This window comes from Pteropus medius, unplaced genomic scaffold (genome assembly GCF_902729225.1).
Source record: "Pteropus medius unplaced genomic scaffold, Ma_sr-lr_union100, whole genome shotgun sequence".
Taxonomy (NCBI): Eukaryota; Metazoa; Chordata; class Mammalia; order Chiroptera; family Pteropodidae; genus Pteropus; species Pteropus medius.
In genome coordinates, this window is record NW_024354911.1 from 15,963,080 (window position 1) to 15,989,847 (window position 26,768).

Consider the following 26,768-nt stretch of genomic DNA (forward strand, 5'->3'; position numbering starts at 1 on the left):
AGAAAATATATGTATAAATTCAATTAAAGTTGATTTATTAAAAGATAGCCTATCAAGTTTCAAGCATTAGGGATCCCAATTGTTTTATTAAGTGTATAGTATAAAATAGTACCTCTCAATCTGACAAACAAAATCTAGTGCTTTTAATATTTATTATTTGAAAATGTCAATAAATATAATTTGTATAATCACAAATATCCAATACAAATTCATTGTTCAAAATTTTAGTAAAAACTATTATATAATAATATGCAAGTATAAATTGTAAATAGTTATTTTGATTAAATAAAACTTACTTCCTGTAGATCATTCATGGCACTCTGTAACTTTCCCAGTTTCCTATAAATAGCTCCACGTCTACAGTATAAAAATGCAGGATATATTTTTTTATGATTTATTTCTTCAGTCAAGATCTTCACTTCGGATTCATAATGTTTAATGACGTCTGGAGGAAGACTAGACATCAAAGAATCACTCAGTTCTAGTTTTGGTGGTTCCTTCACTTCTTCAGACAAGTCTTTCGGAACAAATGTTTTAACAACTTTCTCTCTTGCAGTTGTCTTCTGAGGTTTATGCTTAGAGAATAGATCAACAACCCATGTTTGAGGGTCAGTATTTTCTGGAATTCCTCCACGACTTTGGGCAAATTTGTCAAAATTTAAACACGATGGTAAGCTGGGACTCTGAAATGGACGTTCATATAATGGAATTTTCAGAAAATATTTCTTCTGTCCAGGAAGAATTCCGTGAGACATTGATCTAGTTTTTAAAAGAGTGATTTTTAAATTAGAGAAACATAATTATTTTTATAATCAATAAATCAACTCAGCCACAAACAAAACTATTTCTCTATTGTGCATCAGAGTTGCCAGAGATTTGTTAAACACAAATTTCTGGATTTTGTGGACACAATTACCAAAATAAACCACAGGGACAGAATGGTAATCACAGAATTTTAACACACAAGGATCTGTGGCAATAACTAAAAGACTATAGGTCCTTAGAAATGAGGTATATGGGCAGGCTTCTAAGGTGTTCTTTCACTTACATAGGTGAAAAACTTCTAGGTCTTCTGGGTATATGCCTAACTAGTTATAGTGGTTACCCAGCTCTCAGACATAAGCCAGCTCACAATCCAAAACCTCCCACTTGACAAGAAGGCCAGGCATGTCCCACTGAGGAAGGATCTTATTATGTGGCCTAGGTATATTTATTGAATTTTCCCCAAAAGCTTCCAAATATCTGAGAAAGATTAAAAACGCAAACCTTCTGCAGTTTATTAGATACTGGCTCTAAACTTATGTTGATCCACAGATAGATACCCACTGTGGATGCCACTGAAATCCATCAACCTAATTAGGGAATTATGAAGGTTGAGTAGTAGAAAGAATCTTGGCCTGAAACCGCCTAACAGCAGACCTTGTGAGACATGGACTCATACTGTGATAATTTCCCTACTCCCAGAATGCATAGTGGGAATGAATCAACTTAATAACTGCATAAGCTATAACCTGAGGGAGATAACAGCAGTAAAGGTCGAGTGGAAATTTCTGGACTGTCTCCATTCTATCCCATATCGCCATCTACCAAGACAGTATACTAAATGTAATACCCGACCAAGGGGGACTAAGTGGCACTAAGGAAAATATGTCACCTCCTGCTTGTAGATAATAAATTCTGCCTCTCTTGGGGGTGTAACAGAGCAAGATGGGCCAAGTAAACCAGGACTGCCTTCACCAAAAGGCTCATCCTATAGCTCCTGTTATAACTATTAGCAGTCTATACAGTTATTAAAAAGCAAATAAGTCTCTTCAAATGGTTAAACTTTATAATCAGAATGATATAGTCAGTAAACAGTAAAACATCACAGTGAAGCAGTGTTACATCACTTATATCCTTTGTATAGATAGAAGTCACTTTGGTTATGGCCAAAATGGTGCTGTATATTATCTTTTCTAGGATGGTGAAGATTCATAACACTTTGAAAAGAGAAAATGCATCAAAAATGTATAAGCAATCTTCTGGTTCTATCTAAAACATTTGTCGACTTAGAAAAACCTACCTAAAGTGTTCTAAAGATGAGCTAACAAAAAAGCTTCCAGCTATTAAATTTGTTGCAGGGGAAGCTTAAGCAAAAGTAGTGTGCGGAGAACTCGGGGCTTGACTTGAATGGCAGTCTCCACCAGGGTTAGTCTCTGTTCCACTCTGTCACTCACACTTACATAAGGTTATTCCCTGGTCTTCTAAGAGATGACAATAAGTCACCACATCAAAATATAATTAACTCTTTTTCAGAACCAGCGAGTCTTTATAACAATAAAGTGAACAAAGCACATGACTTTTATCACCAGGAAAGTCTTTACTTTTCAAAAGGGCATAAGTTTAATGAATTTTTTGTCATCTGGAGATATCTAAAGAGAAACAAAGCTCAGAGCTTTTTGGAAACTATTTTGTACAGCACTGGATTATAAGAATGTCTTGAATACTTAAACATGACCATACCTGAACTTTAAGCTGTTGTTATTTTAGGTCCCTCCATATTTTAAACATGCTAGATATTATTACCTCCAAGTAAGGAGAAAAATTATTTCTTTGTGTTAATCTCTGAATTAGGTCTCATAACATACAAAAACCAGTTTGTCTATCTAATTTATTACTCAATTCGATACTTTAAAATTTAAAAACGATTAAATTTCAGCAATCTATTTCCTTTCAAATTGGTAGGATCTGGAGCTGGAATAGGGTTTCCGTCCTAAATTACTTTAGAAAAAAACTTAGTAGATTTCATTTCTTTCTACTAAGAGATTTCATTTAGCCATTAAATTGACTTAGTCTTACTTCATGTTCTTAAAGCAGCCCCACCTTTAACTTATAGTTTGAACTATTCACATATTTATGCTATTAAACAGCTGTATATTAAAAAATAAGGGATTATTTTTAGCTAAGAGTTCAGCATATCTTCAGTGTTGAGTAAAATAATAACAACTTCAATGGGTGAAATTATAAAATTAAGGCCAAAACCACAATGCATTTCTTAAACTATAACAATTATTGATTAAACAGGACCTTTTAAGAATTTTTGGAGATTTGGATAACTCTTCCAACACCATTGTAACTCTACGGAGTTTCCATCCTTTCTTCCATTTTATTCTCTTTTTCTTGGGATACACAATGTAACTAATGCCAGCTTTTTTAGATGCTTCAACGAGAGACACAGACAGATCTGTCACACTGTAATTGTCCTGAATGGTATCTAAGATGGTATCTATATTTTCTTTTACGATGGGTTCTTCAGTTTCATTTAGCTCAACCATCTGACGACGCTCCAATTCTTTTGCTTTTTGAAACATCACCTCTTTTATATTGTTTTGCATGTTATCTTTAATCTCTAATGGAACTATGGTCTCCTCCCTCAACTCAACTGCAGATTTTACTCTCTTATTGAAGAAGAAACAAAGAGGCAGAAAAAATATAAAATCAATTTAATTGCTGTACATTTAAAATTAATTCAGTTACAATTACTATTAATGTAGTCTAGTCACTATTGAAAAATTTTAAATCATATATTCCTGATTTTTCCAAAAGTCAGTTTATAAAGTTAATAATAGGTTAGTTAAAACAAAGTACTATAATTTAATTGGTCAAACAACATTTAGTTAGCTTCATAAAAATAACACTATAAAGTAGATAGGCATTAAATATTATTTTCTATATTCTTAATTAAAAGAGAATGCTTTTACATATCCAAATAAAGTTCATACTCTACTTTTACTTTTAATGCAAAAAATAGGTACAATACACAAAAATTATTAAAATGCCTTATCCTATAAAAGAAAATTGTGAATCTATTTTCAAAAGCACTTTAACAACATTGACTTTCTATACAATAGTATTCAAATATCCTCTACAATAATTTTCAATTCAGTACTTATAAGCTTAAGTAATAAGATTCCAGTATAATATTTATTTTCTCTAATATTATAGAATCAACTTAATTTAACAATAATATTAATATTACAATACTAATCATTATTAATAATTTGCAGTCTTTATGCATTAGTACTTGAAACTCTAACAGCACCCATTACTAGTAAAAGAGATTAATTCCAATCCTTTGTTATAGCATTTCCAGCCTATTGAACTATTGTCAATAAATTAACTGCATTTAATTTTTTGCTAATAAATAATAATTTGTTTTAGAGATGTTTTTCATTATAGTGAATTTAGGCTCAAATTCCAAACATAACTACTTCATACAAGCTAGTTATATACTTTAAGATGTACCAAATACATTAGAAATATTTATCCTCCATGACTTACTATACTTCCCCTATCTCAAGAAACTATATGTTAGCTCAATACATAAATAGAATAGAAAATAGAGAAGTAAATAAACAATGGAATATATGTATGTATGTATGTATGTATGTATATGTAAATATCAAGAAATATAAACACATATGAATATATTAGGAAAACATATATCTGAAAAGATGTAGAATATAAGATGCTCATATTCCCACTTGCTGTCTAGATATAAATTACACAGAGTAGCCTTATACAGCTGCGTAGAACACTCTGTAAGAAATCACTGACAGAATCTATAACTATAGAGCAGAGCTACCAGAGTGGGTTTAAGTTTTTGTTTCCAGCTTTACTGAGATATTACTGACATATATATATATATGTATATGTATCATATATATATATCATATATATATATCATATATATATATCATATATATATATCAAGAAAAGAAAATATTAGCAAACTGAATTCAACATCACATTAAAAGGATCATACAATATGACCATGTGATATTTATCCCTCAGATGCAAGAATGGTTCAACATACACAAATCAAAAATGTGATACATCACATTTATAGAATAAAAGATAAAGATCCTATGATCATCTCAATTGATGCAGAAAAGGGATTTGACAAAGTTCAACATTCTTTTATGATAAAAACTCTCAACAGATTTGGCATGGGAGGAACAAAACTCAACATAAAAAAGACCACATATGACGAACCCACAACTAATATCATATTCAACAGTATGAGATTGAAAGATTTCACACTAAGATCAGGAATAAGACAGAAGTACTCGGTTTTGCCACTTTCATTCAACATAGTACTGTAAGTCCTGGCTAGAGCAATTAGAAAAGAAAAAGTGAAAAAAAAAAGACGTCCAAATCAAAAAAGAAGTCAAATTGTCTGCTTGTGAAGAAGATATAATCCTATATAAGAAAACTGTAAAGACCACCAAAACACTATTAGAACTAATTAATAAATCAGTAAAGTTGCAAGTTACAAAATCAACATACAAAAATCAGTTGCATACCTGAAAAATAAAGTAATCACATTTACAATAGCATCAAAAATAATAAAATATTTAGGAATAAATTTAACCAAGAAGATGAAGGATTTATACACTGAAAATTACAATACTTTGATGAAGGAAATTGAAGAAGACACAAATATATGGAAAGATATCTCAAGTTCATGAATTAGAAAAATTAGTATTTTTAAATGTCTGTACTACCCAAAGCCATTTATTAATTCAACACAATCCCTAGGAAAAGCCCAATGACATTTTTCACAGAAGTAGAAAAACAACCCTAAAATTTGTATGGAACCACAAAAGGCCCCAAATAGCCAAAGCAATCCTAAGAAATAAGAACAAAAGTGGAGACATCACAATTCTTTATTTCAAACTTTATTACAAAGCTACAGTAATAAAAACAGCATGATATTGTCATAAAAATAGGCACATAGACCAATGGAACAGAGACATATATAATACATATAATCAACTATTATACAAGCGAGCCAAGAACACTCAATGTGAAAAGGCTAGTCTCTTTAAGAAATTTGCTGGGAAAAGTGGATATTCACATGCAAATGAATGAAATTGGACCTCTATCTTACACTACTTACAAAAATTAACTCAAAATGAATTAAAGACTCAAGTTAGACCTGAAACTGTAAAACTACTAGAAGAAAATATAGGAAAATTTCCTTGATGTTGGCCTTGGTGATGATTTTTTGTATATAACACTAAAAGCACAAGCAACAAAAGCAAAAATAAACAAGTAAGAATATAATAAACGAAAAGCTTCTCCACTGTAAAATAAATGATCAGCAAAATGAAATGGCAACCTGGAATGGAGAAAAATATTTGCAAACCATCAATCTGATAAGGGATTAATATCTAAAATGTATAAGGAACTCTTACAACTCAGTAGGAAAAAGCACCCAAACAATCTGATTAAAAAATGAGCAGAGGAACCGAATAGAGATTTTTTTCCAACAAAGACTTACAAATGGCCAACAGGTTCATGGAAAGATGATCAACATCACTAAACATTAGGGAAATGCAAATCAAAACCACAATAAGATATCACCTTACATGTGTTAGAATGGCTAGTCTCAAAAGGACAAGCGACATCAAGTGGTGAAGAAAAGGGAACCCTTGTGCACTGTTGAAGAGAATATAAACTGGTACAACCATTAAAGAAAAGTATGGATGTTCCTCAAAAAATTGAGAATAGAATTACCATGTGATCCAGCAATTCCACTTCTGTGTAGATATACAAAAGAAAGAAATCATGATCTCAAAGAGATATCTGCACCCCCATGTTTTTTGTAGCATTATTCACAAGCCAAGATATAAAAATACATATATTAGAATACTATTCAGCCATAAAACAGAGGGATATCCCACCATTTGCAACAATATGGATGAACCTCGAGGACATTAAGTGAAATGCAAATACTATATGATCCCATCTATATGTGAAATCTAAAAAAAAAACAAAAACAAAAACAAAAATATTTTTTTAAAAACATAAAAAACTCATAGATACAGACAACAGATTGGTTGGCTGCAGAGCTGGAGAGTTGAGTGTAGGCAAAAAGAGTGATGGCTGTCCAAAAGGTATAAATGTCCAGTTATAAAATAAATAATTTCTGAGGATGTAATGTACAGCATGGTGACTGTAGTTAAAATACTGTCTTGGATATCTGAAAGTTGCTAAGAGAGTAGATCTTAAAGGTTCTCATCATAAGAAAAAGTGTGTAACTATGTGTGATGATGGCTTATTGTAGTGATTATTTCAAAATATATACAAATTGAATCATTACGTTGTACCCCTAAAACTAATGTAATGTTATATGTCAATTATTTGTCAATGAAATAAATCTTAAGAATAGTGTCAGTGTACAGGCTTACAAAACAGAGGAATCGAAGAGTTAATAAAAAAGGAGAACGTTAGAAATGAAATAGGAAGTAGGCTAAAGTTAGTCAAGTTAAAAGCAAGTTAGCCAGAAAGAAATTTAAATTTGGGTAGTGAACACACAATGGAATACACATGTGACAAATATGTTTTGAGCTGTACACTTGAAACCTATATAATTTCACTTACCCCAATAAATTTAATTTTTAAACAAGCAAGTTAGAAGCAATTAACATAGAGAATCAAGGAAGTTACTGTCAGATCTTGGGGAGAAAAAAAACTGGGAGCTAGATGTCAGTGCCACTGATGGTAAGAACCAGTCTTTCAAAAATGCCTATGGATTCTTGGTGAAGAGGAAAGTACATTTCATTTGGTAAGAAGTATGGGTTTCAGTACTAGCTCTGCCATTTATTACTTTCTAACCTTTGCTTTTTCATGTATAAAACGTGTATCTGTCTCACCTTCCTTCTCATCAGGATATTATGAAGTTCAAGATCAAACTGGAATAGTGTTCGTGAAAATGTTTTCAAACCGTAAGCCTGATTCAAGTGTAGGTCAATAGTATAAATGATTTATAATGTACCAGTTAAAGTCAAATAATGACTATAAGACACTTCCAAGAGTTGTTGAAATCTTACAATGCTACCACCAAGCACAATTTACACGGGCTAGCAAATACATACTCAACTCCAAACTTTCAATCAACTCTGGATGAATCAACTGACTACACTATTTCAGGAATGCAAACAAACAAACAAAATATATAGGTGGTGATAATTACTTGTAAAATAAACATTTCCTTTGAATAATAAAAAGTGAAAATTATCATACCTTTAATTGTAGAGATTGTGTGCTGAAACTTTTTTGGATATTTTCAAATGATGAAGATTTTTTTAGGTAAAAAAGCTGAAATAATAAAATGATAATTATACATTGACTTTAGATACTATGTGGTAAACTAAAATATCATATGACCAATAAATATCAGTTGACCAACAGTAACTGTTTAGGTAAATTAACAAAATGCAGCAATATTAGTTAAAGCACAGGTTCTTACTGAGTTCACAGAGAGAAGCAGAACTTAAAATCTGTCAATTAATTTTGAAAAGGTATAATAATGGAAACTATCCTGATTTTTACAATACAACTAGATATAGCAAACACTTACCTAGTATCTGCTATGTGCAAGGTGCTATGCTGCAAAGCTTTCCAATTGGTATAAGGGGCACAGGTGTGTGTGAATATGCCATAGATATGCTAAGCCATTAACCCTCTTAGCCCTAGGGCTACACTAGTGGGACCTGGAGCAGCTACTGCCCTGAACAGTCACCTCTAATCATGAGTAACCTCAACCTTTTACCCATAAGACCACACAAATATCATCACTTATTATGAGAGCTATTATATTAAAGAGTTGAGAAGTACCACTATACTAGAGTAGAAAGTACAAAAAAAAAAACCTGACATGTTCCACATCCTCGAACAGTATAATGATGGAAACAGATATAAAGAAATAATTATAATTCAAAGTGGCTGTGGCAATGATTGTAGAGATGGCATGAATGAGGAGCAAAGGAATAGAAGAGAAGGACAGGTTAATTCTGAATGGAAAGGAAACTGAGTTGACCAGCTTGAAGAGGTAGCATCAGGGTTTGCCTGTGAAAGGTGGCAATATTTCCATGGACTGAGATGGGGTTGAGAACATACCAGGCCAATAGAATAGCCTAAACAAAAACTGAGAAGTGTCACAGTGCTGGGATTTTGGTCCCCAAGGGCTCTGGTGCAGGCAGAGTACAGGGTACATGGAGAAATATAATGAAATATATTATAACAGAAATATAATGGAAGGTAGGATAGAAAATATAGTGAGGCCAAGTTATAAGACTTAGTTAAGCCCTCTGGTTTTATTTGGTAGGTGGAGTTACTCAGTTTGTTGAGAGATGAGTGATATAATCATACCTGTGTTTTAAGAATATAGCCGGGGGGCAGGAAGGAGGATGGATTGAAAGAAACAGCTACTTAAAATAGGAATTATCTGATAGGTAGATGTAAGTAGTGCTACTACACTGGTCTAGAAAGTACAACTGGCATTTCAAACTAGAAAGTGTCATTAGTTAGTTCAATTATTTTTTATTTGATAGTCACTGCTATAGGTGTGACAGATAAAAGAGTGAATAATAATGATATGACCCCAAGCTCGTAAGGAATACAAAGACCAAACATACAAAAGGGCAAATATTTAATAAGTGCTATGAGCAAAATAGCAAAAAAAACTAATCTATATTAAATAGATACATTATATCCTAAAAAAAAAAATATTACTTGACTGTATGGGAAGAGGCATACACACATTTTTAACCCATTTAACTGACTAGAATAGGAATTTGATTTATCCCAGGACTCTCTACTATGTAGCACTCAGCATCTCAAGACATCAAGGAAAGTAAAGAGTTGAAGGCACTGATGAGAGAAAAATAAAACTGTTTCTTATTTGTCCCCATAATATTTAGGACACTTATTAATAAACCAATTATATAAATTTTATACCTTTCTTCTCTCAATCACTATCTCTTTTCTCTCCAATTGTGTTTATTATTTAATTAGCTTACTTGGATTCACTGTAGTGATAATAAAGTCACGAGCATGAGTCTAATCACCATTTAGAGAATTAACTTTTACTGTGTTTCATGGCCATGACAATTCCTCCATTTGGTCAAAAGATTTATAAACATATTCTTTTGATCACTGAAGATCTAGGCAGGCAAGAAGTGATAAATGAGTACAAAACCAGAAATTTTAGAAATCTTAGGAAAACTCACAGCAGATATCCTGCTATTGGTTAGTAGGTAACATCTGAGTGTCATAAAAACAACATATTTAAAAAAAAGGAAATGTGTCCTCAGAAAAGAGATCGACATAAAGAGATAACTATAATCCAAAGTGGCTGTGGCAGTGACAGCAGTAAATGTTCTGAGGCATTTCCTGGACTGAAGAAGCACCAAGAAATAATTTCTGAGATTACTAGAAATAATACCTGAGCTGCAGGCAGATAAAGCAACCAATTCAAAATTCAGAATAAAAAGTATACATACCCTAAGACCTCTTCTGCTATGCTGATTTAAAGTAATAACACTTTCCTTGCTTTCAGATGAAAATTTCTCAATTAAAATCCTGCTTGCTTGAACACTCTGTGGTAAAAAGATAAGTTTTAAATTATAGAGTAGAATACTTTAAAAAAAAAAAAAACTATGAGTACTGTTACTTCCCAGTACAACATTATTACCAAAAGAGAAACACGTGAAAAGGACAGAATTATAGAAAATGTTTACCAAAGATGCATCAAAGTCTAGCTGCAGCCTTAGTATTTGGCCAAAACCCTCAATTTGTCTTTAGCATTGGTCTTTAGTCAAATGGATACTTCTTTGTTGTTTCTAGCATCCCTAATCATAGGATCCTGTGACCTCACAGGTTAGCATTGAATCTATTCGGCATATCAACATTAGGATTATGAATAAAATATACCATTTGGATTGATTGTCAATGTGACTATTCACTGTAAAATACAAGAAAGCATTCTAAATGTTAATTGAAATAAAAATATCTTTAAATGCTTTATAATATAAACTATCAATCAAGTTATATATGTATGTTTACTGTTATAAAGGTAAACTGTTGCAATGATTATGATTATTAAATGTGCTACTTTTCTATCTTGTAATCAGTGATTTGAATATGTAGAAACAACTAGAAGATCTAAGTTTGACAGCCTGGTGGATTCATAATGAATTAAATCATTCTGCTGCTTAATTTGCTGAAAATTTCTAGGTCTCAACTAAAATTTCAAATACAAAAAATATTTATTCAATAGGCAATCAGCTATTAAAAGCATCATGTAATTATCACTGAGAATGGAACAGATATGGAGAAGGCCATGGGTAATTTAGAAATCACCAGCACTGAATTTTTATTCATCCCCTTCTGCTGTATTTTCAGAAAGTATCTAGAGCAAATATAAGGTAAGAAAATTACTAGATATAGCAAAAAGAGACTTGGTCTCTTTCATCATTATTCTTCAAAGACAAACTACACAAGAAATTTTGGAACTAATTTGTCATGCACTTACGCAAAATATTCAAATATGATGGAATAGCAGATATTACATATTTAAAAGAATGCTTTTAACAATAACAATAACAAAAACCTTAGTACAGCAGGTAACATTTTATAACAATGATGAGATGCCATAGGAACTTAACTATTTTAATGTCAATTAGTTTATGATAAAGTTGGTTTTGTTATATGTCATTCTGCTTAAAGCCACAGAAACTATCCACAATGTTAAGTGAAGTCTTACTGTACCATATTTTACAGATATGAAAACAGCAGAACTTACTAACAATCAATGGCTGCTTTTTAAAAAGAAAATGCAGTTTATATGTTGGAACCTTCCAAGACATTGCCCAAACTAACGTGCCTTGAGAGGGCAATAACAATATTGCTTAGATGATATCCGATGTAAAATTTCTCCACTCCTGGGATATTGCTGAAATTGGTATGCATGTAATAAAAGCTAGGATGCAGATGAAAATGAAAAGTTTGCTAACTTACAAGTCAATTATGACTTCTGCTTCTAATTATGGCAGGCTAGGTTTATTCTTCTGAAGACAACTACGAAAGCTACATATAATATGAAAACATGCTCTTCAAAGCATCAAAGGGCTAACAAGATGATGAAGAGATACTGAGCCAAAACCCACAAAAAGGCAAGAATCTGGAAAGGTAAGTCCAGTATTCAAAGATGCTTTTATTCTCAGGATATTTACTAAAACAGTTGCAAATCCAAGCTGCAGAAATGCAACTTCTTGGGGCAAGGGTGACACAAATTGAAGGCCAGAATCTACCTGATCTACATATTATTTAAGAATAATACACCATGATCAAGTAATCCAAGAAATGTAAAGATGTAACAATATTAACATCCTAAACACGTAGTAACAATAGGGCAAACAGAAATGTGATTCCATCCCAGCTTTGGTTGCAGAGAAGCTAAGAGGTAAAAGAATGATCCCATTTCAAGCAACAGCATATACCAACAGAATTTCGTTTGATTTAATCTTATCTCTGACTTTATTATGATATTACTCTTGTTATGCTTTCCCCATGATTTCCTTAACTTTTTCATTTTATCCTTTTCTGATATATGTGTTTTAGTAAGCTGCCTAAAATTTTAAGCAAACAAAATAATCCTAAACACTATTAAAAATTTATGCATGATGACGACGTTCATCGCTGAATTGAAGAGGAAAAAGTGAGAAGGGAGAGGAAAAAAGGGGTAAAGAACAAGAGAAGGAAGAGGAAGAATTTTTAAGAATGAAAGAAAAAGACCAAAAAGTGGGCAGTAGTTGTCTGGAGGGAAAGAATAACAGATGATTTGGGGTTCCTTCTCTTGATTTTTTCATTTTTAAAATAATAAGCATAATATGAAACTAGAGCAAGCAAACACTCTTGAAAGGAAGAAAAATTAATAATTGTATGTGGTAGTGGTAAACTTTTTAAACATTAAGTTAACTAAAAATGCACTTTTAAAAGCAAATGAAAATACTATGAAGATCTTTTATGCAACCCAAGTGGTTTTCTATCTTGGAACCTCAGTCAAATAAAAATATCCTTTCAAGAAGAAAACTTGAGTGGGGAGATAGATGGGGTAAAAGGGGTCAAATATGTGGCAACAGAAAGAAATATAACTATGGGATATATGCCTTACTGTTAAAGTGTACAGCTGAAACATTGGATTTCATTAACCAATGTCATCATAAAATAATTAATTAATTAATTTAAAAAATTTTTTAAAAAAAGAAAACTTGACTGGCTAATGTAACATGGATAAGTACAATATTTTTTAGAAATATATATATAATACATAAGTATATGTATGTAAATATACACATAGTTATAGGCTTATAAGTATATGTATATACATATAATACATACATAGAAAATTACTTACTATATATATAATTCTTATAGTGCCATACAATTATTCTTAATCATGGCAATAGTTGTCTGACAATTTACATAACCATGGTCCAGTAAATGTTAATGTAATCAATTATACAATTTAATTATTAAACGACAACAATAAAGTCATTCAGTATGTTACCTCATATTTTGGATATAGGGTTTCCTTCATGACAGATACAGGAACAGAGAATTTGGGTGAAGTTAGATTCCAAAATAACTTTGTAAATCCTGGATAAGCAGGCACCTTTGAAAATAACAAAAAGCCATTAGAAACTAACAAATGATCCCTATGGTAAAAACCCAAACTCCTGTCAAAATTTTATCTAGTTGCCTAGGAAGTGAAGTGATATATTCCACAGCCTCTGAAAATCTGGGGAAAACTTTTCATACCCATCAGATTAGCAAATACATAAAGTCAGCAATTCCAAATGATATCAAGGATGTAAGGAAATTAATAGAACCACAGTGGAGACAAATTGGCCATTTCTAGTAAAATAGAAAATGTGCATGCCACATGATCCAGCAATTTAGTTCTAGCTGTACAGTAAGGAAATTCTTACACGTGTGCATAAAGAGATATGTACAAGGATGTTCATACTGTATATGAAATAGCAAAAATCAAAGCCCAATCACAATGTCCATTGATAGATAAACATAAACAAAATGTGGTATATTCATATAACTAAACACTAATAAAATCATTCGAGCACAAAAATTATAAATCATAAGTGGATCTTAGAAGCATAATATTGACATTAAAATAAGCAAGTTTTAGAAAAATGCATATAAAATAGTGCTTTTATATAAATATATAGAGAACACACAGAACTACAGTATTTATTGCTTAGAGTCACAAATACATCCAGTAAAGTATAACATGTTTTAGAAAGACCACAATTATAACAGTAACTACCCTTGAGTAAGGAAAAAAAGAAATGGAATTAGGAAGAAATACAAGAGAACTTAAATTATTTTAACATTTTATTTTATTTTTAAAAATCTGAAACAAGTAAAACAAAATATTAACACTTATAAATTCCTGACAGCATCCCCCCAAGTGTGTGTTACTTTGATTTCTGTGCTTATTTGTTTGTTTTTTAAAACGTTTTCCAAATAAAAACTAATCAGGCATAGGAGAATTTTTAGGGAGGTGAAACTATTCTGTACGATGCTGGAATTGTGGCTACATGACATTATGCATTTGTCAAAATCTATTGAATTTTACAGAACAATGAGTAAACCTTAACATATGCTAATTTTAAAAAATCATTTAGGAGATTAAGAGGAATCCCAGGATGGGTTGCAGAATGTAACAAAACAATCTAACTATATTACAAATGTATGAAACTACTTCACTGAAGGGGATGGGGAAAAAGTTGCTGACTTTAGTAACAGAAATGAGTGGAGTATACAAAACTAAAAGCAAAAGAAACTGTGCATAGCACTGTACTTTAGTTGATAAAGTTGTATCCCATAGGAACATGGATTAATAATTCTGATACTCTTATGCATGTGTACTTCTATACTGGAATTGAACAATTAAGTAAACAGAGGATGGTAGGAGCCAAATTTGGCACTGTTGGATTGTAACTCAAGGTATATCATAAATATCTCTAAGTCATATTGATATAAATAATTGAATAAATAAATAAATGGAAAGAATAGACAAATCTTCCCAGATGAATTTAAATTAATTTTTGTACATACTCTACCCTTAAGGAGGCAGAGCATAACTGCACATTCCTTAAGTGTGAGCTGCACATAATGACTTCCTTCCAAAGAGTACCTTATGGAAAAGGAGGAAAAAGAGGAACTTCACAAAGAAACCTGGTAAATGCTGCCTTAGACAGGCGATCAAAGTTAACATCAACCATGGTAATTCATGTTAATAATATGTACCCTTGTTATGATGTGATGAAAATGGCACTTTACCTCAGTGGGTCTTCCTCCTAAAATCATGAGGCAAATTTAAATTGGGGGACATTCTATGAAATATCTGAACTGTACTCCCCAAAACTTGTCAAGGTCTTTAATAACAAGAAAGTCTCAGAAACTGTCACAGCTGGGAAAAGCCTAAGGAGATATGACAACTGAACGTCACTGTTATCTTGGATGGGATCCTGGGACAGAAAATGGACATTATATAAAAGCTAAGGAAATCTGAATGAGGCATAGATCTTAGTTAATAGTAATGTATAAACATCGTTTCATTGATTTTAACAAATGTACTATACTACTGTAATGTGTCAGTTTCCAAGGACTGCCATAACAAATTACTACAGGGTGGCTCAAAACAATAGAAATGTATTCTCTTACTCTTCTGGAGACTAGAAGTCCAAAACCAGATGTGGTAGGGGGCAGGGTAGGGGCAGTCTATGCTCCCTCAGACACTCTAGCGAAGAATCCTTCTTTGCCTCCTTTTAGCTTCTAGTGGTTGCCAGCAATCCTCAGTGTCCCTTGGCTTGCAGCTGCGTCATTCCAATCTCTGTCTCTTCCCCTCACGCCTATATATTCACACGGTGTTCTCCTCTTTTAATGATATCAGTCCTATTGGATTTAATAGGACTAAATCCAGGATGATCTCATCTCAAGATTCTTAATTCCATCTGCAAAGACCATGTTTCCAAATAAAGTCACATGCACAGGTACTGTGAGTTATCAGGACTTTTGGGGCCACTACTGAACCTACTATCGTTACGTTAATAATAGGAGAAACAGGGTGTGCGGTATCTGGGAAGCCTCCACGCTGTCTTTGTAATTTTTCTGTAAGTCTAAAACAATTCTAAAAAATAAAGTTTATTATCAATAAAATAATATAGGTATACCTCAGATATATTGTGGATTTGGTTCCAGACCACAGCAGTAAAGCAAATATTGCAATAAAGTGGTTCCTTGGTGCATATAAAAATTATGTTTACACTATACTGTAGTCTATTAAGTGTGCAATAGCATTGTGTCTAAAATATATATATATATATATATATATATATATATATATATATATATATATATATATACCTTAATTTGAGAAGACCTTATTGCTTAAAATATATGCTAACTGTCATCTAAGCCATCAGTAAGTCATGATCCTTTTGCTAGAGGAGAGTCTTGCCTCGATGGTAATGGCTGCTGACTAATCTGGGTGCTGGTTACTGAAGGTTGGGGTGGCTGTGGCAATTTCTTAAAATAAGATAACAGTGAAATTTGCCACATTGATTGACTCTTCTTATCACTTGAACACTTAGACACCATTGTAGGGTTATTAATTCACCTAATTTCAATATTATTGTGTTTCAGGAATAGGGAGGCCTGAGGATTGGGGGAGAGATGGGAAACGATCAGTCAGAACACACCACATTTATCAATTAACTTCACTGTCTTATATGGGTGCAGTTCGTGGCACGCCGAAATAATTACAATAGTAACATCAAAGATCACTGATCATAGATCACCATAAAAAATGTGACACAGAGACACAAAGTGAACACAATGTCGTTGGAAAAATGGCACCAACAGACTTGCTCAACATAGGGTTGCCACAAACCTTCAATTTGTAAAATAAAACAATGCAATATCTGTGAAGTACAAGAAAATGAGTTATGCCTGTAATAATAAAGCAAATGATAAAAGAAAAAATGATTTTTAAAAATAGTTAGAGGTGAAAAATTAATCAGGCATTCATGACAAAATCTTAAGGAAAATATAAGATTTTTAAAATAATAGCTGTTTGAGTCCATGGTACCATGGGTAATTATGTTGTTTTTCATATTTTCATTGACTTTTAATAATATTTAAGTGGACTATGCACATTCTTCAAAAAAGATTTCTTTCACCAGAAAAATGAGCTCAAATGATTTTAAAGCATCGACTTGCAAGCTTATTTTGGTATTAATTATAAAATTTTAACAGTGACATCTCCTAGGGTATGGGTGTTATACACTTTCTAGAGTAACATACGAAGACTGAAATAGGGTAAAGAGTCACAATATAAGGTGACACTGAGTCTAGACTACTTTTATTTCTAGTCAAATATACTTCAACTATTCCATACATGTGATTACATTTCCCATCTATTGACAGAATATTTAGAGAAAGCAATTTTTGAAGTTGCCATGTTAATTTGTCCAACATAGGAATTCAAAATTAAGTTTCTGTTTCACTCGTCCTCTGTTTGGCTGGACACACTGCATCACCTTTTGCTGTACAGACCCAAAGCCAGGAAGTCCTTGCTAAAAGATGAAAAAACTTTTCCAAAGTCAACTGACAACTCTTCTTCCAAAGACTACCTAGAAATTAAGAAAATTCCAGGTATTCAAATAACAACACATATAATACAGTAATTTCTTCCGTGTAGTAGAGAGATTTCCAGCAGCTTAAGCATCCAGAATAAAATTATATCTCTAGAAGTAAGTGAGATACAAGCCTCAAATTGGGAAGAGAGGCAAAGCTATCACTAAACAACAGTAGTTTTACTCAAGAAAAAGCACGGATGCACCTTCAGGAGAGAATTTATCAGATTAAACTAGTGAAGAAACATTTATTACAGTAAATTGGTTTCCTCAGCAATGTTCATCCTTCTTAAGAAGAGACCCAGGAAAATGGTTGGTACATCAGTGGTCGTGGCTGCTAGAACTTGATAGGAGGGTAGAGATTGCACGGCAAACTGAATTACTACCTATAAAGCAACCTAAGTTAATTTAGTATAACAGCACCTCCACAGCCCCTATGATTAGTTACTGTGTAGTTTCCAATCCAGTACAATAGCTCATGTTCATACTGAGGACTCAAGGTGAGAGATTCTGTTTACTAAGGGAGAGAGACATGCAAATTAGTTTCAGGGGTAAGTTAAGCATCATACAAATGAAACATAGGGACAAACAACAATTTTCAAACTGTGGTCTGAAACTCTGGAGACCCTCAAGACATGCTTAAGGGTCCTTTCAAGACCTTCCCACACACGAAACTATTTCTTTAATAACACTAAGAAGCAAAACTGTGTTAAAATTTGCACTGATGGTGTAAAAAACTATAATGAGTAAAAGTGATGGCACCTTAGCATGAATCAAGGCAGCAGCACCTTAAAAATACCCACCAGGAAGCAGGAGAAAAAATGTTAATTTAATTAAATCTCAATTTTTTTAAGTACACATCTTTTTAATATCCAGTGTGACTAGATGAAAAGTACACATAGAGTGTTTCTGTAGCCATAGTGAAGTAGGATGGCAGTTTTAAGGAAAAGCAGGTATGCTATTGTTTAGAGTTGTGAACTACACTTGCCACCATTTTTATTTGAGAAGGCAAACATTAAACTGTGTTTATTCAGACTTGGGTATGTGGCAAGGTTTTCTTGAAAATGAACAAAGTAAACCTGTTATTTCAAATAAAACAAGTGAGAGTATTTGTGCTGATGAAAAAATTTAAGCTTTCATTAGAATTAGAATTTTGGAATTTTGTGTCCCTCACCATGAGTTTGCCAGGTTCTCAACGCTAAAAGATTTTTCTAAAAATTTTAAAAATAAGATTTTTTACACGTATAGTAAATTGTGTCAACATTCAAAGGTCTACATAACTTTATGCATGATATTTACTAAATAACTAACACATAAAGTTACAAAATCATGAGTGGTAAAGAATTCATTCAAAGTACAAAATAATACGATAGATTTTAATGTATTGAGGTTTGAAAAAGTCATTGGTGTGGTTTCAGATTTCAATTGCAACAAACTTTTTTAGCTGTACAAATTATCATTTAACATATTCTCTTTTAGTTATAAATTATCATTTAATATTTTCTTTTTAACCTAGTTTAATTTCTCTTTTCTCTCTCTCTTTTTTTTTTTTTTGGTTCAAAGACTGCAATTTTTTGCTAAACTTTTTATTTTGAGATAATTATAGATTCAAATGTAGATTTAAGAAACAATACAGAGAGATTCCATCTATCCTTTATCCAGTTTATCTCAAAGGTAATATCTTGCAAAACTACAGTACAATATCACAAACAAAATATTGACATCAATACAATCAAGACACAGAACATCTTCATCACCATAAGGATTCCTCGTGTTGTCCTTTTATAGAACAGTCATCCCTGCCCCTTGTCCTGAAGCCCTCAAAACTACTAATCTGTTCTCCATTTCTACAATTTTGTCTTTGCAGGAATGTTATATAATGAAATTATACAGTATGTAATTTTTTAGAATTGACTTTTTTCAACATGTCTCTGAAGATTCATCCAACAGTTGCATGTATCAATAGTTCATTCCTTTTTATTGCTGAGTAGTAGTTGCATGTTCAGTTAAAAAAAATAAAAACCTGCCAAACTGTTTTCCAGAAGAGAGGGGAGTTTTTTAAAATAAAGAATTTAATTTCCTTAATAATTATCTATTTTATATTGAGTGAGTTGTGGTAGTTTGTGTTTTTTAGGAATTGTTCCATTTCATTTAAGTTGTCAAATTTATATGTGTAGAGTTGTTCATTGTATTCCCTTATTATTCTTTTGATGTCTGCAGGGTCTGTAATAATAGCTCCTGTTTCATTTTTAATATTGGTAACTTTGTCTTTTCTCTTTTTGTCCTTGTCAGTCTTGCTAGAGATCAATTTTATTAATCTTTTCAAAGAACTAGCTTTTAGTTTCATTGATTTTCTCCTTTATTTTTCTGTTTTCGGTTTCATTATTTCTACTCATTATCCCTTCCCTTTGCTTGTTTTGGGTTTATTTTGCTCTTCTTTTTCTTGATTGTTGAGGTGGGAGATTCTGTTACTAATTCATACATTCTCTTTTCTATTGTAAGCATTTAGTGCTATAAACTTCCCTCTCAAAACTGCTCCAGCTGTGTTCCACAAATTTTGACATCTTATATTTTCATTTTAGTTCAGTTCAACTGAACTATCAAAATGAACAATCTTTTTGAGATTTTTCTGTTATCTTTGCTAGTGATCTCTAGTTTGATTGTATTGTAGATTTGCTTTATCTTGCTATATGTTCTGTGGGAACTTAAAAAGAATGTGTATTCTGCTCTTGTTGGGTGTAGTGTTCTGTAAATTTCAATTAGATCTTATTGGTTGATGGAGTTGTTGAGTTCTGTATTCTTGCTGTTTTCTATCTGAATGTTCCATCAGTTCTTTAGAGAGGGGTGTGGAAGTCTCCAACTATAATTGTGGAATTGCCTATTCTTTGTTTCATTTTTTTGCTTCACATATTTTGCTGTCTTCCTGGTGGGTTGATACTTTTATGGTAATATAATTCCCCTCTTTGTCTCTGATAACTTTATTTGCTTGGAAGTCTACGTTATCTGATATTAATATAGTCACTTATGCTTTTCTTTGATTAATGTTTGCATTATAAATTATTTTTACCCTTTTACTTTCATCCTCTCTATAACATTACATTTGAAGTCAGTTTCTTATAGATACTATATAGTTGGGTCATGGTTTTTAATCCACACTGCAATCTCTGTCACTTAATTGGTGCGTTTAGACAATTTACATTTAAGTTAGAGATTTAGTTTACCATTTCATTTTTTGTTTCCTGTTTGTTCTCTCTGATTTCTTTGGTTTCTCTATTTTCTTTTGCCAACCTCCTTGTTACTTGGACATTTTTTAGAATTCTACTTTTATTTATCTATGGTTTTCTGTGTGTGTGTGTGTGTGTGTGTGTGTGTGTGTGTGTGTGTATCTCTTTATATAACTTTTTAGTTTTGCTCTAGCTATTACATTATAGAAATATAACTTATCAAGATCTACTGACGTCATCATTTTACCAATTCAAGTGATATACAAAACACTTACCTCCCTTCAGTTCTCTTTACACTTCTCCATTTATAATATAATTGTGTTAAACATTTCCTCTACATATATTTAAAAATGTAAAAATTTTTGCTTTAACTGACAAACATAATTCATAAAACTCAAAAGGAAAAGGAAGCTCTATTGCATTTACCCATATTTTTGCTTTACACATTTTTGTTTCTTCTAGATATTCCAAGATTTCTTTTAACTATTTTCTTCCTGTTTAGAGAACTTTCTCTAGTCGTCCTTTAAAGGTAAGTCTGCTGGCAACAAATTCTCTTATTTTTCTTTCATCTGAAAATATCTTCATTCCCCATCATTCCTGGGATATTTTTTGAGATACAGACTCTGGGCTTGCAGTTCTTTTCTTTCAGCACTTGAAAAATATTTTGCCACTGAACATTCTGCTTCTGGCCTCCATGGCTTCTGATGACAAATCCACTGTCACTCAAGTTATTTTTATCCTATGTAACATACTGTTCCTCTCTTGCTGCTCTCAAGGTTTTTTCCTTTGTCATTATTCTTAGAAGTTTGAATAGTATGTGGCTTGGTACAGTTTCCTTTATTTTTCTTGCTTAGGATTTGCTTAGCTTCCTGAATATGCTTAAGTTTTTTGCCAAATTGGGGAAGTTTTTAGCCATTATTTCTTCCTATATATTTTCAGTCACCCCCCTTTCTTTTTCTTCTCCTTCCAAGACTGATAACACAAATACTAGATCTCTTATTAAATTCCCACAAGTCCCTGAGTAGCTGCTAATTTTTTTTCAGTCTACTTCTCTTTGTTGTTCAGACTGGATAAATTCTATTGTTCTATTTTCATGTTCACTGATCCTTTCCTGCCTCCTCTATTCTATTTTCGAGCCTATTCATTGAGCTTTTTATTTCAATTATTGTATTTTTTAATTCTAAAATTTTAGTGATTCTTCCTATATTTCAATTTCTTTATTAAGACTTTCTATTTCTTTTCTGCTTATTTTTTAATCGAGGTATTATTGACATATAACATTATACTACTTTTTATTTTATAACTAGAAGTTTATATCTTTTGACTCCCTTCACCCATCTTACCCATCACCCACTCTCTGTCTCTAGCAACCACCAATCTGTTCTTTGTATCCATGAGCTTGGTTTTTGTTTGTTTTTTTATTTGTTTGTTTAGATTCCACATATAAATGAGATCATATGGTACTTAGATGTCTCTGACATTTCACTTAGTATAATATCCTCCAGGTACATCCATGTCGTTGTAAATGACAAAATTTCATTCTTTTTTATGGCTGAATTATGTGCATGCATGCATAAATATATACACGCATGCACGTACATACATACATACATACATACCACAATTTTTTATCCATTTGTCAATGGACACTTAGGTTATTTCCATATCTTGGCTATTGTAAATAATGCTGAAATAAACACGGGAATGCAGACATCTTTTCAAGTTAGTGTTTTCATTTTCTTCAGATAAATACCCAGAAGTAGAATTTCTGGATCCTATGATAGTTCTACTTTTAATTTTTTAAAGAAACTTCAAATCATTTTCCATAGTGGCTGCATCAATTTACATTCTCACCAAGAGTGCACAGAGTTCCCTTTTCTTTACATCCTCGCCAAGACTTGTTATTTGTTTACTTTTTGATAATAGCCATTCTAACAGATGTGAGGTGATAGCTCATTGGTTTTGATTTGCATTTCCTTGATGATTAGTGATGTTGAGCATCTTTTCATAGACCTATTGGCCATCCGTATGTCTTCTTTGGAAAAAAGTCTGTTCAGATCTCCTGCCATATTTTAATTGGATTGTTTGGGTTTTTTTGATATTGAGTTGTATGAGTTCTTTATGTATTTTGGATATTAGCCCCTTATCAGACATATACAGTTTGAAAATATCTTCTCCCATTCAGTAGGTCTCCTTCTCCTTTTGTTGATGGTTTTCTTTGCTCTGCAGAAGCTTTTCAGTTTGATGTAATCCTACTTGTACATTTTCGCTTTTGTTGCCTTTGCTTTTGGTGTCTAATCCAAAAATCATTGTCAAGACTGATAATAAGAAGATTACCATCTGTGTTTCCTCTAGGAACTTTATAGATTCTAGTCTTACACTCAAGTTTTTAATCCATTTTGAGTTAACGTTTGTGTGTGGTGTAAGATAGTGGTCGAGTTTCATTCTTTTGCAAGTGGCTTCCCAGTTTTCCCAACACCATTTATTGAAGGGACTGTCCTTTCCCTGTTATTCTTGGCTGCTTTGTCATAAGTTAATTGACCATATATGTGTGGGTTTATTTCTGGGCTCTTTATTCTGTTCCATTGATCTATGTGTGTTTTTTAAGGCCAATACCATACTGTTTTGATTACTGAAGATTTGTAATATATTTTGAAATAAGGTAGCATGATGCCTATGGCATTGTTTTTCTTTCTCAAGATTGTTTTGGCCATTTGGGATTCTTTTATGGTTTCGTACAAATCAAATTTAGGGCTGTTTGTTCTATTTCTATGAAAAATGCAACTGGAATTGTGATAGGAATTGCGTTTAGTCTATTTCTTTAAATTTGTTTCAAGTGAGTTCATAATTGCTTATCGAAGCATTTTAATGATGGTGGCTATAAAATTTTTGTCTGATAATTCTAACGTGTCTGTTATCTCAGTATTGGCATCCATTAACTGTCTTTTCACATTCAGTTTAAGATTTTCCTAGTTCTTGGAATAACTAGTGATTTTCTATTGAAATTTGGATAGTTTGGGTTATAATTGAGGCTCTGGATCTTATTTAAACCTTCTGCTTTAGTTGACATTCTGCTAGGGCTCCTCTGATACCAGCACAGTGGGGAAGGAAAGGAGTGACTCATTACTACAAGGTGGGGATGGACGTCCAGGATCCCCATGTGGTCTTAACTGACAACACAGAGGGGAAACCTCATTACTATTCTGTTAAGGTGAAAGTCCCAGCTCAATACTCAGTCTTCTTTGAAACCACTCTGGCAAGGGTGTTTACAGCGCCTTGTTATATCCTGACAAGAGTAAAATCTAGATTTCCCACTAAGCCTTTGCTGGTGAAGGTGAAGGTAGGGCTACAGTTATTTCTGTAGTGTTTGGCTGAAATGGAGTGATTATTGTCTAAAAACTTTCTGTCTTTTTAGGCTGAATCTTTCCCGACTCTTTAGCTAGAGAGAGAGCAGACTTCTATTGGAGCTTTTTTTTCTTGACCTGTTTTAGTTTCTAGATGACCAACTTTTTCGGCTCCAAGTCTAAGATATATGATGCAAAAAAAAGAAAACCCAAGAAACTAACTCACCACCGAGTCATTTCTTCAGTCTCAAAGTTCCTAAGTAGTGCGCTTCATTCTCTCCACCTTTCGGAGTCTTTTATGTTTGGAGCATCCAGTATTTTTAGTTGTACTTAGCAGGAAGAATAGGAAAACGTAAAAGTACTTATGCCCCATCTTCCCCAGAAATGGAAGTCTCGCAAGTAACTTAATGAGCCACCACTCATTAAGCTTGGGTATATTATTTGGCATAATTGTGGAGAACATCCTCAATTATGTTAAAAATTATTAAAATAATATTTTGTTTTCCATCTATATATCTGTGCAAGACCAAAATTTTTCAACTAAAACAACCTACCACAAAATTGAATGCAGAAGCAAACATGAGAATCCAGCCACCTTCTGTTAAGCCAGACATTAAAGAGATTTGCAAAACAAGTAAAATCCTAGTTTTCTCATCAAATCTTTTGTTTAAAAATATAATATTTTTCATAAAAATACACTATTTATATTAATATATACAACTGTATTACTGTTCTTTTTAATAAATAAATAAACATTTAGCATTTTCTCAGTTTTAATTTTCATTATAAATGTCAATAGATATGACCCACATAAATAATTATTGAGGTCCTCAATAAATTTTAAGAGTATAAAAAAAGGCCTTGAAATTTAAAAATTTGAGAATCTATGAAGTAGGAAAAACTAATATTAACAAAAGTTCTTACTTCCTCTCCCAGGAGTTGTAGATATGGTTCCTGAGCACGCTGTCTAGTTCCTTGTGGCAATTCAGGTGGTATCGCTGGTGTTGGAACATATGCTTGCTTGTCATCTATAGCAGGAATTCCTTGCAGTATTCTACAGTGTGATAAAAACAATAAATTTGTTTTTTAAGTCATAAAGCAAGAGATGTTTGCTCTCATTTCAGAGCTTGTGCAGAAGTCATATAATCCAAAATGGGAGATAATTAAAACATAATTTTGGTTTGGTTCTAAATACATTTAGAACCAAATGTACTGATTGCAAAAGAGGCAAAAAGTTCTCTACCTTCTGATCGTTAACCTGCTCCCCATCTCCGAGCTCCTAAAAACTGCTTTAATTTCTTAGACTGAGGCAAAGTGTTGGCCTAAGCAGAACTCCCTCCTCACATTAAAATCTTTTTGATTCATATCTTGCCAGGATGAAGAGAAAATTATTATGGCATCAGCTCTTTCCTTCTATGCAACAAACCGCATATACATTAAGATAATCATGAGGTACAAAACGTACCAAGAAAAGCCTTAATTAAGCCAAAGAGATGCCCTAAATCAAAATTTGAAGGAAAAGTGTGTCATTAATGACTGACAACAGACTGCCTGAAAATACATTAATTTTTGTGTTGCAGCACTTACCGTAAAAGAAATATAAAATAAGTACAAAGTGGGTTTACACAGACTATAGCTATATCAATTTCATATGGAAGTATTTAGAGTCAGTGTTCCCTCGAGTTTTTTTGATAAACCATTATATGAACAATCACTTCATGAGCCATCAAATGTGAAGACTAAGCATTTACAAACCTAACTGACTTTAGTTACTTAATAATATACTGAAACTCTCAAATGCCATCATACCAGTTGTTTAAAAACAAAAAACAAAAAAGTAGGCCCACCAAAAGCTAGGCTGGAAAAGATAGGCCGTTGCCAAAGTAGAGCCATGGAAAAAAACTTTTTGTCTCATCTAATCAAATATTTGCTTTCCAAGAGAAGATAAATTTAAACTCCTAGCATGGTGAATATAGTAAACTGCCACTCAACACCCAATCCATCCTATTTATGTGCTTTCCTGAACTGTAGAAGACAAGGAGGTAAAACTCTCCTGCCACTGGTGTCCTAGATATAATTTAAAATCCACTAATCAGATGCACTCATGTAAAATTTGGAAGGCAGACGTTTCTGATGTTTTTGTTGACAAGCAGTCATGGCAACATTGAGGTCTGCAGTACTATTCCAATTTCTTCTTTTGTGGGTTTTTGTTTTTGTTTTTGTTTTTGTTTTGCCAGTGAGCATATCAACAGACATAGTGTGGCTCCAGAGTCAAAAGCTGTGACAGAGTTCACTCGATCCCTAAATCACTGCTGAAGTGATATGTTGTCGGTGTTGACTTCTAGACTTCCCACCTTCCCGACTTGGCCAGAAGGAGCAGCTCCCAGCAGCCAGCTGCGCATGTCGTGTGAGTCATCTCTGAAAGCCCTGGAGTTCATTTTTCCAATCTTTCGATCTATTTTATAAGCATTGACTTCCCATTACTAAATCCCTTTTTGCTTAAAATAGCTAAAATTCTGTTTTTTGTTTTTGTTTTTTTTACTACTGAATCTTGACTGATATATCTAGAAAAAAAATAAAAAAGAAAGAGAAAGAAAGAAAGAAGGAGGGAAGGAAGGAAGGAAGGAAGAAAGGAAGGAAGGAAGGAAGGA

At 32.6% G+C, this 26,768-nt stretch overlaps 1 protein-coding gene across 1 annotated transcript in view; it reads right to left on the reverse strand.

Moving 5' to 3' along the window:
- Positions 1-555: 555 nt before the first annotated feature.
- Positions 556-26,768, reverse strand: part of LOC120597848 (uncharacterized) — a 119,354-nt gene continuing 93,141 nt past the window's right edge. Inside the window, exons 10-14 of the mRNA XM_039856501.1 lie at positions 25,042-25,171; positions 13,400-13,504; positions 10,332-10,427; positions 8,071-8,145; positions 556-759 (exon numbers count right to left, since the gene is read on the reverse strand). Of these exons, the coding sequence (XP_039712435.1) occupies positions 697-759; positions 8,071-8,145; positions 10,332-10,427; positions 13,400-13,504; positions 25,042-25,171 (469 nt within the window). The 3' untranslated portion in view covers positions 556-696. The remainder of the gene's footprint in view (positions 760-8,070; positions 8,146-10,331; positions 10,428-13,399; positions 13,505-25,041; positions 25,172-26,768) is intronic.